The sequence below is a fragment of the Macaca fascicularis genome, chromosome 9 (genome assembly GCF_037993035.2).
Source record: "Macaca fascicularis isolate 582-1 chromosome 9, T2T-MFA8v1.1".
Classification (NCBI taxonomy): Eukaryota; Metazoa; Chordata; class Mammalia; order Primates; family Cercopithecidae; genus Macaca; species Macaca fascicularis.
The window spans coordinates 84,337,055-84,353,365 of NC_088383.1; the positions used below are offsets into that span (position 1 = coordinate 84,337,055).

Consider the following 16,311-nt stretch of genomic DNA (forward strand, 5'->3'; position numbering starts at 1 on the left):
TGTTTTCTTCCTACAGTAGTAACCGCTCCTGTTTTTGTGGGACAGTTTACAAAGCACTCCCACAAATCTTATCTGAGTCTCCCAACAACTTTAAAAAACAAGATGGGTATTATTATACTTGTTTTACAAATAAGAAAACCGAGTGGCTTGCCCAAGGTAATCGGGCTAATAAATCCTCAGACTCCACATTCCATAGCCTCCTTATGATTATGTGATGCTTCAGCTATTCGTAGACCATTCATTTAAGAAAATGCTGCACTGCTTAGCACCTTGACCTCAGTTCCTTCTCTCTGTCTCTTCCATATATAATTCAAAACATAGCTTTAATTTATTCAGTTCAACCTTAACACATTATCTACAAGATGAACAGAGGAGTAAAAGGAAGCACCAAGAGAATTTTTAATAGCACTTTTTTTAATATATAAGAGAGGCTAGGAGGATATTCAAAATCACAAGTTACCTGTTCTGTGTCAAACCACATTTTTCAAAATAATGGATCTGTTATGTAACAGAGCTGATTTTAAGTTCAGTGTTTTCTTTGCCTTTAGCCTCTTAGTTTAAAACAAGAATACAGAGAATAAGAGAAGAAAAATGTACTTTGCATATATTAGTATTCTCTAGATTGGCTTCTGTAGTTTTTAATTTATTATAATACTATCTGTTATATAAGGAGTAACCAATATATGTATATTTTTAATTGGCATTAAGTATTGACCTTATAGTGAGAAGTAATATTGGTAGGACAGTAATTCCGTCACTCATCCTCTAGCTGAAGCTACTACATCTGGGCAGTTGGGTGGATATCAACCTTCTGTAAGAGCCCAAGGATGATGGGTTAAGAGATGCCCAAATGTTCTCTCTCAAATATTTGAGATGGTAAAACGTAGTACTTCTCACTTTCTGGGAGTTGTAAAATAAATAGATAGATTGAAAGATAAATCCTCAAGCTAGTCAAACTACTGCATGTAAGCTCTTTAAACTTTTGTAGTTTCCATGAGTTATTATATTTTATGTGTATTACATACACCAGAGAAAACTGTGTCTGATCAAACTAGCAGTAACAAGAAAGGACTTTAGGATAAATAAGGAAACAGAAGTCCTACTCCAAGGTATTTTAATCATCATATAATAATTAAGTATTGAAGCACTTCCTGGGGACTCTCCCGGTGTATAATAAAAGCAGGACCACATCATAACTTCTTCTCCAAAGAGAAAGGTCTTTTGTAACAACTGTATTCTACAGATAATTACTAAATGTGGCCTTTCCTAACCTTTTCTTCTAGTATCATAAATAAATGTATCTCTAGTTAAATATCTGGTTTTAACTCATCAGATATTCCTATATCAGTGTCCAATTTTAAACTGGTTGACTCACCTCTGTTTTTATGAAGTGCTGGCTTCTACATGTATTTTGATCTGCAGCTGAGAGCTGTATGTGTTGTAAGTACTACGTGTCTGATATGGGCTCTCGGTGTATTTTTCTTTTGAGTCAGGTGCTATAGCTAGGCTCATGCAGCCTCACATTGAGTAGGGGATAATTACACCACAAAGTGGTGGCATAAGAGAGAGATGTGCATTGGAGGAAGGGGCATTTAATGATTCTGAAATTCAGACCTGTGTTGTAGAAAATGAGGTGAGCTCCGTGTTGGTAATTTTGAACACATCTTTTATTGTTGTAAGGAAGTCATTCATAATGCAAGGGGACCATCATTCCCAACTGGGAAGCTTCTAGTATCACCTAGTCCAAAGGTTCTTAAAGAGGCATTTTACCTATTTGAGGAAGGGTATCCATTATATTTTTAAAATACATTCTCAAACCAACTGCTTTTAAAAAGGTCTTGCAGTTAAAATGACCATATAATATCCACTTCGGGATAAGTGCAAGATTGGTGCAACATTGGGACAACCGACCCAGACAGGGTCTGTCCCAGGCAAATAAAGAACATGGGCACCTATTTATGGAGGAAAAATGCCCAAGGGTTTCTAGGCGATGAGGGCTGGAGGGTTGATTTGGTAGACTCTTCAAGAAGAAAAAATGTCTGAGGCCCAAAGAGGCTTCCTGTTGCCTTTTCAAGGGGGAAATCAAGATAAACTAGGGACAATGAATTTTACGGACTTTTCAAGGGTGTGAAATCTTTGCTGCTTTCATTTTGATTTTTAAAAATTCCACGTTTCCCTTTATAATTAACAAAATCCATTAATTAAAATGGGTCTTTGTGCTCATCTTTAGGGCAGCAAGAAATACGGCTCTTGAGAAATAGTACCCCATTTTGCTGTCACCTTGGATGTTGGTGGGGAAACAAGGGGAGAGGGAAAGAGAGAGAGAGCTGAAAGAAATCCTTCGCAAGAAAACAGAGTAAGTGGACAGAGTAGTGGGCGGGGAACATCTGGGATTATAAACACTGGGGGCAAAGACAAAACCTTGTGAAATGGCTGACATAGTATCTTACAAACCTGATGAATAAAACCATTATCTCTGGGTGACCCTGGTGACAACGCTGGGCAAGGTGAGAGGAGAGAGCGAGCGCTGTGTTTGAGAGCAATGTTACTGGTTCTCTGAGAGCGAGACCGTGGGCTCGTAGTGACACCGTGGGTTCCTGAGTTGTCTGGGAGTACAGGGACGGCAGCCTCGAGTCTGTCCAGCTACGATCACTTTGTAAGGCCTTCGGTGGGATGCGGGCAGAAGGCTCCCAGTGCAAAGGGCGTGCCACGAAAACCACCAGCCAGAAACCTGCGCTGCGACAGGTGCGCTCCGCCGCCTAATCTTTCCCTGCGGCCCCTCCCACTCCCGTTCCAGGCCCGCCCACATCCCTGTCCCGGCTTTAAGTCCGGCGCCGCCGCCCTCTCCCCCGCCCCGCCGCGCTGGAGCCTGGGGTCTCGGCAACTTCCGGCGGCGGGAGCGGCGGGGCGCGAGGCGTGCCCACTGCGCGTGCGCATCGGCCGGGCTTCTCTTGCGCCCCCGGCCCCTGCGACTAGGACTTGGTACAGCCGGGCGGTTGGCGTCCTCCGCGGCTACAGCCAGGGGCGGGCTTTTCAAATCTTCCTTTGAAAGAGTGGCGACGGCCCGGACAGTTCGCGCTGGAGATGGAGGGGCCGAGTCTGAGGGGTCCTGCGCTCGGCCTGGCAGGGCTTCCCACCCAGCAGGTGAGTTGCGGGAGGGACCCTGCCGCGGAAGGAGAGGGAGCCGGGGTTCTGTTCCTCGCGCCTTCGCTTTGTGGAGTCGTCGGGAAAGCCTCTCCCCTGCTCCTCTGTTTCAGCGGTGGCCACAAACAAAGGGAGGGACTAGGAGACTGCACTCTTGGGGCTCTAAAGGGCCTGGATATCGGCACCGCCGGATTTCTCAGAGAGGGAGCTGAGGTCCGGAGTGGGAAGGCGGGGCCGGGGTCCCAGCGCGCATTTGAGGTGCACTTGTCTGCTGCCCTCCCCAGGCTTTGGACGCCTGTCTTTTTGCAAGTGTAGGTGATGCCGGGGAAATGGGAGCCGCTTGATTCCCAAGAAACCCAGCGAGGCCAGTGGAAGACAGTTGGCTTATTACGGATTTAATGGGAAGCACAGTAATGGAGCGATGTCTATGTCTACACACAACACAGAACTGATTGGGGTGGGGGGTGGGGTTCGGAGTGGAGTAGAGGCAAACTGCAACCTCTGCACTTCAGAGAAAGTTGAAGGTTTGATAGTGGGTTCTTTCTCAAATCATTAGAAAGGAAAAAGAGAGTACACATTAAATTGGATAGAAGTTTGATGTTTGCTTTTGTGCTATGTAAATTGTGTTAGAAACCTTTTTATTTTGCTTTTTACTAGACCAACATTATTTCTTGGCAGCATCAGTTATTAAAATGTTACCACTTTTCACTCTTAACCGTAACTTTAGGGTCTTAAAAGAAAACTCTGATGTCTTTAAGCTGGATCTTCACTTCTATTTTAATCTCTACCTTCTTTTGCCTACTTCAGAAGTAGGTTAAGCCATATGAAAGTGCCAGTTTTGTAGGTCAAAATTGGTAAAATATTTGCAATTTCATTCATATGGAGGCATCTGATATCTTTGTTTAAAAATCTAGAATTTCCTTAGCAGACACAAAATTGTTAGGAAGTTTTCAATAATACTGTGAAAAATAAAGCAAGACATTAAGATTCATTATGCAAAAGAAGTCCAGTGTCTTTATCAGTAATTTTTATGCTGTTTTATGTCAGCATTTTCAAAAATTTCAAAGATTTTGATGTACTTTTTTTCGATCCTGTCCTGTTATATACTTTGGCTGTCCTGATTGCTAACAAAATCTTAATTTATAGTGAATTGGCATTCTATTGAGATTCTTGTATGTATCATATAGGTGTAGGTGTAGGTGTAGCTGTCCAGGTGTATTTATTGAGCTTCAGGCTGCAGGAATAGGAATGGTACAGAAGCGACAAGAGGATAAAATCATGAAGGAAGTTTAGCTGCAAGGAATGAAAATAATGTTTATATATAAAGGCTTGGTTATTTACATGTGGGAAGGTACAATACTTAATTTTTTAGGCAGGACAAAATCGAAATGATTGAAATGCAGAATCTTCAGTTTAGATTTGGAGAAAAAACACAAAATAGTAGTAGGTTTCAACCTAACAGGAATATTGAGGGTCAGTCAGATAATTTTATACTTGACTAATACTGAATTTTTATTTGGCATTTCCTTTGATACATGAATGAAGCTGCCGTGTTATCGAGATAAGGCCAAAGATTTTGAGGTGGCCACACACTAGTCAAACACCTCTACTGAAACCCTGGAGTCGTCTGCGACTCCTCACAGCATAGAGTATTGGCTTTGTAGTCAGATTCAGGTCAAACCAAACTCTTCTTGTTGTGCAACCTTAAATAAGTTATCTCTGTTTTCTAAGTTTCAGTTTCCACAGTTGTAGATTGGGTATTCTGCCTATCCCAGACAGCTGTTGGAATTCAAGAACATCTCTAAAGTACTTATCACAGCACCTAGCACTCAGGATGTGCTTGAGAGATGACTATTGTTGTTGTTATCCTTTGTCCTATTCAGCTGAGTGGTTCCGGCAGTCCCCTACCTTTTCTTACAAATGTTTAAGCTTTTGGAATTTTAATAAAAATAAAATTCAAAAAGTAATACTATCTCATTGCAGGAAAGTCAACATAGAAACATGAATTTACGAATTCTCTCTCTAGTTCCATTCCCCAGAATGGCCGCTGTTAACAATTTCTAGACTTTTTTCTGTACATAAACAATTCTTAAAATCCACACAATTTCTTTTAGCAAAATGAGAATGGACTGTATTTACTCTTTTCTTCTTCTTCACCTTGGTCTTTTAGCATGGCTTAACTATATCCATTAGGTGAATGGTAGTTTATATCTTGATTACTGCAGTTGTCTTTCCAGGAGTTCAACTTCAGGTTTTTTTTAAGTCAGTTTTTAATACCAACAATAAAGCCATTTTCTTTGCACTTCCTTCATACTAGGCTAGCTCTTAAAACCTAGTAGGTTTCTGTTTCCTACTTAATCTAAATTTCCGTTTTTAAGGTATCTTCCTATTTCATTCATAGCCTTGTCCATATATTTGTATCAGCCTAACTTGTTAAAGTACTTACGGGGTCAGGACAGTGACAAAGGCTTCTGTTTGACTTGATTAGAGGCAAGCCCTTATTCAGAAAATTGGAAAAGAAATAAGAGGATGATGGCCTTACCTCATTCTCTCCTCTTTCTGGAGACTGGCATTCAAACACTCCTAAAAGGAATGGTTACAGAGAGACTAGCTTTTGTCTTTGGTCCTAATCAGCCTTGACTCTACCTGGCCGAGCCATTATGGCTGAGGGAGCAACACTGGTGATTTTCCACTCTGTACTCATCCTCTTTGAGGTCAATAAACGTCACTATTGAATGCCCAATCGGTGCCCTTATTACATGATCATTATTCTTATTGGGGATAGCACTAGACATCAACCCTTACCCCAGATGCACTGTGTACCCTTAGTAACTAAAGACAGCTCTAAAGGGTTTCAGTTCCATAAACCCTTCCTTGCTAGAGCTAGCATTGCTTAACCAGAGAGGCTTTTTCTGCATGTAAAGTATAGATGTGTACTAAAAGAAGTTGCATGGGAAATACAAAACTGGCTAAAACCAATAGCCTTAAAAAAAAAAAAAAAAAAAAACTCAGAATACATTGAAAACCGTATGTACACTTAACTCATCCTGCTTATGTTAGCCTTCTGGGATCCACTTAACTCACATTTGCCTGAGACCTGCCTCAGCGAGGGAGGTAAGATTATAGTTTACTATGTATGTTAATTTGGCTGGATTATGGGTCAGTAAACTATTTCTATAAAGGGCAAACAGTAAATATTTTCAGCTTCGCAGGCCACTCAGTCTCTGTTGAAGTCGCTCAACTCTGCCCTTGTAGCTTAAAGGAGCCATAGACAATACGAATGAATGTGTCTGTGCTCCAGTATAACTTTATTTACAAAATCAGGTCCCAGCCAGGCCATAGTTTTCTGACCCTTGCTCTAAAGAAAAAAAATCTTCACAGTAGTATCTGTTAGATACGCCTCATTTCCTTAATAAAGAGTACTTTAATCTTATATCATCTTCAAACTTTTTAAATGTACTTTTTAAAAAAATCCTGGCTACATTTTCTTTCTCTACTATTTCCCAAGCTTCTGTAGTTTTATGGAGACTTCATTGTAAGTGATGGTGAGAAGATACTCTTTATTTATGGGACAGAAACCCAAACTGATTCGTTAATGTGGCTGTAGCCACCTGCTGGTTCTTTAAGGTTGTTGCAACTTTCAAGATTGCTGTGGAATTTCAAATAGTCCAGCTGTGCTTCTCTACCCTGGCTGACCATTGAATCACCAGAAGAACCGAAAAAAAAAAAAAAAAAAGGGCTCAAGCCCCACCTCCAGAGATCCTGCTTGGTCTGGGGTAGGTCACAGGTTTAGGTACTTTTATAAGGCCCTTCCTCTCTGCCTCAGATGGTTTGAATATGCAGCCAGCTTTGAGAACCACTGTGCTAGTTCAACTGCCTGTCTCATTGCAGCATTTAAAACCAAAATAGAATTTAGTGGCACCAGATGGTATTTGTTTATATTTGAGTTGTGGGGTAAAACTATTCATCCCAGCTTTAGGTTGCTCCCTATGTGCACTCCCCAATATAGTCAGTCTGCCAGAGTTTATTTCTATAGACATATGGGTCACATAGATAATTCTTATAATTAATTGCTAATTACCTTAAAGAAGAATTTACTTTGGGGCTGGTTAACTCATAAAAAGATGAAATGGAGTTGTTGAAATTCAGTCATGTGCAGCGAAGGAAAACCAGCGAATGACTACATTTATATAGTACACCAGTTTTGAGTTACAACACTATATGAGAAGGTTTTTATGTGGTGATTACATGATGTAATTACAGGAGGTAATTAAACAGATCTGTTTTCTGTGTGTAAATAGTACAGTTGATTGATTTGGATAGTCAAGTTAAATCATCTGCAGTTTGTCTTTTGGGGTAGTCTTCAAAGACTGTTAGCTCTCCTAACTTTCATCTTTTCTTTTTGAAAAGGTTGTCTAGACCTTTTGTTACTAGATTTCATTTACATTTTTAAATTTACATTTTGATCCAATCAGAAGGTAGATTATAGTCTTTATTTTGTTTACCATAGAAACTAGGGTGATCACTTTATCTTTAAGAAATAGACATACTAGAAACATCATTACATGTTTGTGATACAATAAAGAGTACCTTTGATTTATAATTTTTATAAAGTCATTGTAAATTAAATCAGAACTGTACATTCAGTGTGTAGAATTTTAATGTTGCATGTGAAACTTGTATGTAGAATCAGGCCATTAAAAGATAATTATATGGAATAAAAGACTTTCAGAAATAAACTATTTAGTAGTTTCATGGTGAACCCTAAAACTAAAATAAATGGTATGTCCAGAATTATATTATAAAGCTGTGTTCCGGATAGCTAAGGCTTCTGACATTTTCTATGTACAATGCTTTCGCTCTCTTGCTTCTGAGATTGTGTTTACACTGCCTACTATTATAAATAGCCTGTTTCCTCCCTGCTACTAAATGTTGGCTCCTTTACTCAGTATCTGCTTTTTCAGAATGTTTGTCTTGGTTAATTCACTGTCATCAACCACATTGCCATCTCTTAATACAATTTATATAATATATATGTGTGATATATTGTTCACGTTAGTTATTGTATGTTTTCTAAGGCTGCTATAACAAATGACCAAGACTAAGTGACTGAAAACAAGAAAAATTTATTCTCAAACTTACGGAGGCCAGATGTCTGAAATCAAGGAATTGGCAGGGTCACGCTCCTCTGAAGGCCGTAGGAAAGAATTCTCTTCTTGCCTTTTCCAGCTTCTGATTACTGCCATCAATCCTTGGTATTTTTTTGACTTATAGACGTATTAGTCTCTGTCTTCATATGTCATTCTCTCTGTATGTGACTGTGTCTTCATGCAACCTTTCTTTAAGGACACTAGTCATTAGATTTAGGACTTACTCTAATCCAGTATGTCCTCATCTTACCTAATTACATCTGCAAAACCCTCTATCCAAATAAGGCTACATTCTGAGGCACTGGGTGGACATAAAGTTTGGAGAGACACTATTAAACTTCATATAGTTATAGGAACACATAATGTTTGTCACCTTTGTTTATGTTCTGTTTATTCAGTTTCTTTAGATTGTAAAGATTTCCTAATGAAGCAAGAAGTTAAGAATTGCAAAGAGCACTTTAAAATAGCTATTTTTACACTACATATATTTATATTAAAACTTTGTTGCTTTCTCAATATGGTATACAATTATGATATCTAGTACATTTTGCATCTATTATGGGTTAAAATGTAATTTTGGATTTTTGCTATATTTTAAAGATGCATTTTTTTTTCTTTTTTTTAGGACTGCAGCATTCAAGAAAAAATAGACTTAGAAATTCGAATGCGAGAAGGAATATGGAAACTCCTTTCTCTGAGCACTCAGAAAGATCAGGTTTTACATGCAGTTAAGAATCTCATGGTGTGCAATGCTCGAATAATGGCCTATACATCAGAGCTACAGAAATTGGAAGAACAGATTGCAAATCAGACTGGAAGATGGTTAGTAACATAGTTTACCTGTGACTTTTAATGTACTTAAATATGTAAATTTAAAACAGTATAATTTAAGCTTAAGTACACATGTCAAATCACCAAACTGTTTAAAAAAGCAAATACACTGAAGTAGTAGCTAACGTCATAAACAGTTTGCTGATAGAACTCAGAGTGAACTTAGCAGCTTTTATTGGGCTGTTGTGTTCAATATGTAGTTATAAAATGAAAATTATTCAGAAGCAATGACTGAGGGAGCATTTTAAGAAGAAAGGACCAATATTGATAGAAATGTAGAGTAAGAAAATTAATTTCTTAGAAATATGTTAATAAAAAGGTACTAGCTGTGAGACATGGAAACTCAAGTATAGAAACTGAGATGAGTGAGCAGCAAAATTATGAAGAGATAAAACCTTATGAATGGAAAGGAACTTCTTGATATGGTGAATGTAAGTCCCAGAGAGGCAAAAAACCTCAAGGACATTCATGCAACAAGTGATGAAAGCTAATGAGAGTGAAGATTTGCTAAGTATTAATAACTTCTGGTCATGTGTTCTATCATCTCATGCTGCTCTTTTAGATCGATCGATGATTTGTATATGAAATTTATATCCTATCTTATTTACAATGCCAAATCTTACTTGAACCTAAAAATTGGTTCAGTTTAGTGGCTGGATATTGGTGTATTTTAAATAAAAACAGTCTTACATTCCCTTTTGTTGATTTACAGCTCTGACACAAGGGAAGAATTTCTTGTTAGACAATAGTGATTGTTGAGCTGAGGATAGCATCATTAAATTCTTGAAAAGTAAGTTAAAAACACCAGAGTCTTGAGATTTCTTTAAAAATAAAATTTTGATGAGGATGTGATGTAAAAGAGACCCGGATACAAAGTATCCAACCGTATTAGCTATATTGCCATGGGATAGCCTTTTTTTTTAAGATGGAGTCCCACTCTTGTCGCCCAGACTGGAGTGCAGTGGCGCGATCTCGGCTCACTACAACCTCCGCCTCCCGGGTTCAAGCGATTCTCCTGCCTCAGCCTCCCGAGTAGCAGGGACTAAAGGCGTGTGCCACTACACCTGGTTAATTTTTTTGTATTTTTAGTAGAGATGGGGTTTCACCATGTTAGCCAGGATGGTCTCAATCTCCTGACCTCATGATTCGCCCGCCTCGGCCTCCCAAAGTGATGGGATTACAGGCATGAGCCACTGCGCCCCGCTGGGATAGCTATTTTAATCTCCTTGTGCCTCTCAGTTCCTTCCTTACAGTGGGCATGATATTTACATTTTGAAAATTGAGATTTTATATATTCCAAAACCTAATGTAATGCCTTTTACATACTTAGTACTCAACAAATGTCAGTTTTCATTGTTGTGTGCCCCCAGCATTATACAATGAAATCGTTCCATTATCATAATGTAGGAAAATATTTTTCAGATAGACATACATTGATTTAAGTCAGCGCTTCTCAAAGTTGGTAACATGTAGCACTGAGAGTACATGATGCAAAGTTATAGAATAAATATAGCATGTCTTCTTAGAGCATGAATTTTTAAGATTAAGCATGAGAAGTTTAGAATAGTGGAGTATTTTGAGGTTCTGCTTTCTTATACCTGGGGATATAGGTTCCCTCTCAGCCTTTTTATTAGGATATTTTGTCGAGAAGGGAAATTTCAGTGGAAAAGTTTGAGAAGCCCTGATTTTAGAAAGTATGGGACTAAACATTATATTATGTCATTATCACAATATCTGGAATATTATTTTTGGGACCATATCTGCCTCCATATTTAATGCTCTTTAAGTATTAATGAGTTATGAATTGACCATTTCTTAAATTTGGCAGTGTGGCTTTTCTGAAGTTGCTGATTTATAAAAAAATATTAAATAAGCCTAATGCCTGTTCAATCTATATAGCAGTGATGGGGAAAAATTAGGACCCCTAACTGGAAATGTGTTTGATTTTCAGTTTCTTTTAATATATCTGTGATCGATGAAAATATCTTTGTCACTATACACACACATGTATATTTGTTCATCCATGTATAAACAGTTTTCTCTTAATTATTATTGCTGGAGTTTAAAAAAAATCTTGTATATTCTATATGTATTCTTTGTTTATTGCTTCATTTTGTATATGAAGATATAACCTGAGGTCACTGATCAGATGTAACTAGAAATTATACTTGCTTTGTTATCACAAAAATGACTTGAAGATTAATGATTTAGTTCCTTGAAGAAAGTTATGTAAATTATGCAGATATTTACTGAATATCTACTACTTGCAGAACACTTATTAAGCACTGTGCTAAGGTATCTATATTTAAAAAAGCAGTTTGTCAAAATGTGACAATATTGTATATTCAGCAAATATTTTGCCTTTACAGACTCAGCAGTCTATTCCTTAGTTTGGTCAGTCCTTAAGGTGGAAAAATGCTCAGTTTTATATTGCTGCCAGAGTTAAAATTAATAGCATTGTAATGAGAACACTAGTCTACCTTCTCTAAATTTTATGATAAACTGTCAAAAAATAATTATAGATACTAAATCTAGACTTTTTCAAAGAAGAATCAAGTAATTGTGAAGTGGTGGAATTGAGGAATATCTAATAGAACAATTGGGTTTGGATCTTCTGGATTGTGAAGGATGGATAGAATCCAGGTAGGTGAGCAGGAGGAAGGCAGCATTCCAAGAAAAATAGCAAAATAGGCCAGGCGAAGTGGCTCACGCCTGTAATCCCAACACTTTGGGAGGCCAAGGTGATCAGATTGCTTGAGCTCAGGAGTTTGAGATCAGCTTGGGTAACGTGGCAAAAACCTGTCTCTACAAAAAATACAAAAATTAGCCAGGCATGGTGGCGTGTGCCTGTACTCCCAGCTACTCGAGAGGCTGAGGCAGGAGGATTGCTCAAGTGTGGGATATCAAGGCTAGAGTGAGCAGTAAGTGCACCACAGCACTCCAGCCAGCTCAAAAGAGTGAGATTCTGTCTCAAAAAGAAATAGCAAAATAAAAATTTACATTGAAAAATCAGTATGAATTATTCAAGAGCAGTGAAAAGATCTGTTGTGTTGAGTCTGAAGATCAAGGCAAAGATGAAAAGGAAGATCCAAGAAAGATCCAAGAAAGCCCGGAATGCTAGGAAGTTATTTGGTATTAATTAACAGCCTTTCCAGGTGCCAGGCATTGTGTAAGATGTTCACAAATATCACATTAAAAATGGAGAAAGATAGTGTATTAGTTCATTTTCACATTGTTAATGCAGACATACCCGAGACTGGGTAATTTATAAAGAAAAAGAGGTTTAATGCACTCATGGTTCCACATGGCTGGGGAGGCCTCACAGTCATGGCAGAAGGCGGAGGAGGAGCAAAGTCACGTCTTACATGGCAACAGGCAAGAGAGCGTGTGCAGGGCAATTGGGCCTTTATAAAACCATCAGATCTTGTGAGACTTACTATCATGAGAACAGCACAGGAAAAACCTGCCCCCCAGTGATTCAGTTACCTCCTAATGGTCCCTCCCATGACGCATGGGGATTATGGCACCTGCAATTCAAGATGAGATTTGGGTGGGGAGACAGCCAAACCGTATCAGATATAAACCTCTTTTAAAGGCTGTAACTCTTTAAGGATACACAGGGCTTTTGTGGCTAGGTCATGAATCCAGGTGACTTAAAATCCCATGCACCTCTGTCTCCCACTCCTTCCGAAAAAGAACCTGTACTTTTTTTTTTTTTTAACTATTGCGCCAAGCTGCCATGGTGAGCTATTACAGGGCTTTATATATATTTGCTTACCCATGAAAATATCTTTTATGTTATATATACATATGTATATTTCTTCATCATGTAAAAACATTGTTTTTCTTAATTATTGAGTTCTGGAATTTAAAAAAATCTTGAATATTCTATATCCTGTTATCCTTTATCTTTTTTTTTTTGAGATGGAGTCTCGCTCTGTTGCCCAGGCTGGAGTGCAGTGGCGCGATCTTGGCTCACTACAAGCTCCGCCTCCTGGGTTCACGCCATTCTCCTGCCTCAGCCTCCCGAGTAGCTGGGACTACAGGCGCCCGCCACCGCGCCCGGCTAATTTTTTTTTAATTTTTAGTAGAGACAGGGTTTCACCGTGGTCTGGATCTCCTGACCTCATGATCCGCCTACCTCGGCCTCCCAAAGTGCTGGGATTACAGGCGTGAGCCACCATGCCCGGCTTATCCCTTATCTTTTTTTTTTTTTTTGAGACAGAGTCTGGCTCTGTCGCCCAGGCTGGAGTGCAGTGGCCAGATCTCAGCTCACTGCAAGCTCTGCCTCCCGGGTTTACGCCATTCTCCTGCCTCAGCCTCGCTAGTAGCTGGGACTACAGGCGCCCACCACCTCCCTTGGCTAGTTTTTTTGTATTTTTTAGTAGAGACGGGGTTTCACCGTGTTAGCCAGGATGGTCTCAATCTCCTGACCTCGTGATCCGCCCGTCTCGGCTTCCCAAAGTGCTGGGATTACAGGCTTGAGCCACGGCGCCCGGCCTTCCTTTATCATTTTAAGCAAGGAAGGGGTATGATAAAAACTGGTATTTGGGGAAGGTTATTTGGCAGCAGGGTATTAAAAAAGGTGGTGAGAGTAAATAATTGAAATAACCAGTTTTTAGGGAAAATATTTAAGAATAGGCAGACATAGAAATGATCTTATAAAGAAGTAACCTTTTGTTAGAAAAATGAGGAAATCAAAACTGTGTGTGGGTTTCTTTAGGGCTTTTCTAATAGATCTTCACTCAAGGTGCTCTCTGTACATAATCATTCTGCAAGAACTTTTCAGTTACTTCTCAATCCAATGAAATTATTTAAAAAGTCAAATAATCTTACTTCATTCTAGAGGCTTTTAAAACTGGGGTTCCAGGAAAGAATTAAGTCCTAATGTCCCAAGAACTCCATTGTATACATTGACTTAACTTCTGCATATAGAATAGTGCTACTTTTGTACTACCCTTGGAAAAATTCAATAAATGGTTACTCTGTGCTTTAGATGAGGAACCACAGTTGAGAAATCAGTAACATCATTTGTTGTTTTTTTAAAACCACACAATCCTGAGAATATTGACAACTGGTGAAATGTTCTATTACCATACTGTTCTAATAATATAACAAAAACTTTGTTCTAAATTGTGTTTGGGTATGAAACACCTAGTACACTGCCTGTTCTTTATGCTTGAATAAGCCAAAATATCCAGGCTTCTGTATGGTTCCCAGTGGAGTCAGGATGTAAAAACCTTTCTGGATTGGGTAGGCAGTAGGTCGTTAGGATGAGGTGCATAGGTTGCTTACTGCCTCAATTTAGAGAGTATCGTGGCTTGGTTACAGCAGTCTGTTAATTTGCTGGACTTTTGACTAGTAAACTATCATTGTACCTTTCTTTCTGCATGCTGTGGCTGGATATGGCTACTTAAAAGATGATTTATTTCAGTCTACTTCTCAAAAAATAGCTATTACTTTCCGTTTACTGAAATAGGCATGCCAGAATCTTTGGGGTCTGATCCCAAACTACTTGCACTCTTATCTTTCAATTTCTGCTTTACAAATGTATTGCAGTCAAATGCTTGATCGTATCCCAAAAACAGTTCTTGGATTTTCTTATCTCCAGTGCATTTGCTTACCCTGAAGTACCATATCTTCCATTCCCACTTGATGAAACCCATTTGTTCTGGGACACCATACCTGCCTCAAAGTTTCCTTGATAATTCTATTCGGAAAGTAATTATTCCTTTATGTGCATGGTAAGGACCCAAACGATGACTATTTACCTCCTTTTACTTTTAGTACCATCCAAATCATGAATACCTCACTAGAACATACTACATTCTAATAGAGCTATTTATAATCAACATATGTTTTCATAAATTATAAGCTTTTGGAAACAGGGACAATGATTCTTCTTGTCAGTGAAACAGAGAGGATATCACCACTAATTTCACAGGATTATTGTGAGGATTTGGTGCCTGGAGCTGAGAGGGAACTCATAGCTGAGGCAACTCTTGGTTCTCTCCTTCTTTCTATCTTATATCCCCCAGAACACCAACAGCGTTGTGTACTTACTTAAGAACAATTTAATGTATGCTTCATAAATAAAGTTTTGCCCTGTATCCCCTTAATGTGTATGATGAGCAAATAGGGCTTAGAATTTAATAGGAGTTAATTATATACCAGTTACTCTTTTTTTGTCACCTTCTTTTATGTTCTTAGGTTCTTACTGTCATTTGTTGGTCCAAGTGTCTGCTTATCATGTTCCAGATTATCATTTATTCCCAACTATGTTTGCTTTTTAATCAACTTTTTGTATGAAATTTGCATACATAAAAATTATAAGAATAGTACAATCAACATCATGTGTATTCTCCTCCTAGGTTGTCCAGTTAATAGTTTGCTATATATATTCACCTTCATCTCCTCTACCATTTTTTCTACACACACACACACACACACACAAATACACATACAAGCGTGTGTATACATGCACACATTTTTCTTTTTTGTTGTTGAAACATTTAAAAATAAGTTGCAGACAACATGGCACACACACCATAATAATTTGGCATGAATCTTTTAAAAATAACATTCTTCTACATAATCAAAATATTATATATAAAATATTAGTAATTCCATAATAATAATCTAATATCTAGTCCATATTCAATTTTACCAAGTTGTCAGAAGAAAACTGTTTATCTTTTTTTTTCCCCAAACCAGAATTCAGTCAAGATCTGTGCAGTACACTTGGTTATATCTCTTCAGTTTCTTTTAATTACTCTGCCTATTTCTAAAAACCTCTTGTCATTTATACTTTGAGAGTCTCGGCCAGGAATGGTGGCTCACGCCCGTAATCCCAACACTTTGGGAGGCTGAGGTGGGAGGATGGCTGTAGCCCAGGAGTTCAAGACCAGCCTGGGCAACATAAGACCTTGTTTCTGCAAAAAAATACAGAAAAGTTAGCCAGGAGTGGTGATGTGTGCCTGTGATCTCAGCTACCCAAGAGGCTGAGGCAGGAGGATCACTTGCATCCAGAAGCTTGAGATTGCAGTGAGCGACAATCATGCCACTGCACTCCAGCCTGGGCATCAGAGCAAGACCCTGTCTCAAAAAAAAAAAAAAAAAAAAAAAAAAACCTAGTTTTTTTTAGCCTTTAAAATATCCTGCATTCTGCATTTGCCTGGTTGTTTCC

General features: G+C 38.6%; 1 protein-coding gene across 10 annotated transcripts in view; it reads left to right on the forward strand.

Moving 5' to 3' along the window:
• The first annotated feature begins 2,851 nt into the window (after positions 1-2,851).
• RTKN2 (rhotekin 2) overlaps positions 2,852-16,311 on the forward strand; it is a 79,563-nt gene continuing 66,103 nt past the window's right edge. For 8 of the 10 annotated variants that reach the window (XR_012417899.1, XR_012417898.1, XM_005565761.5 and 5 more), the window contains exons 1-2: positions 2,852-3,144; positions 8,920-9,116. Coding sequence is in view for 4 of the 10 variants with exons in the window: in XM_005565761.5 (XP_005565818.3) it covers positions 3,085-3,144; positions 8,920-9,116 (257 nt within the window). In the remaining 6 variants the exon portion in view is untranslated. Of the gene's footprint in view, positions 3,145-6,751; positions 6,921-8,919; positions 9,117-16,311 lie in introns of all 10 variants that reach the window. The other 2 variants (XM_015456301.4, XM_074002054.1) reach the window with 1 other exon arrangement.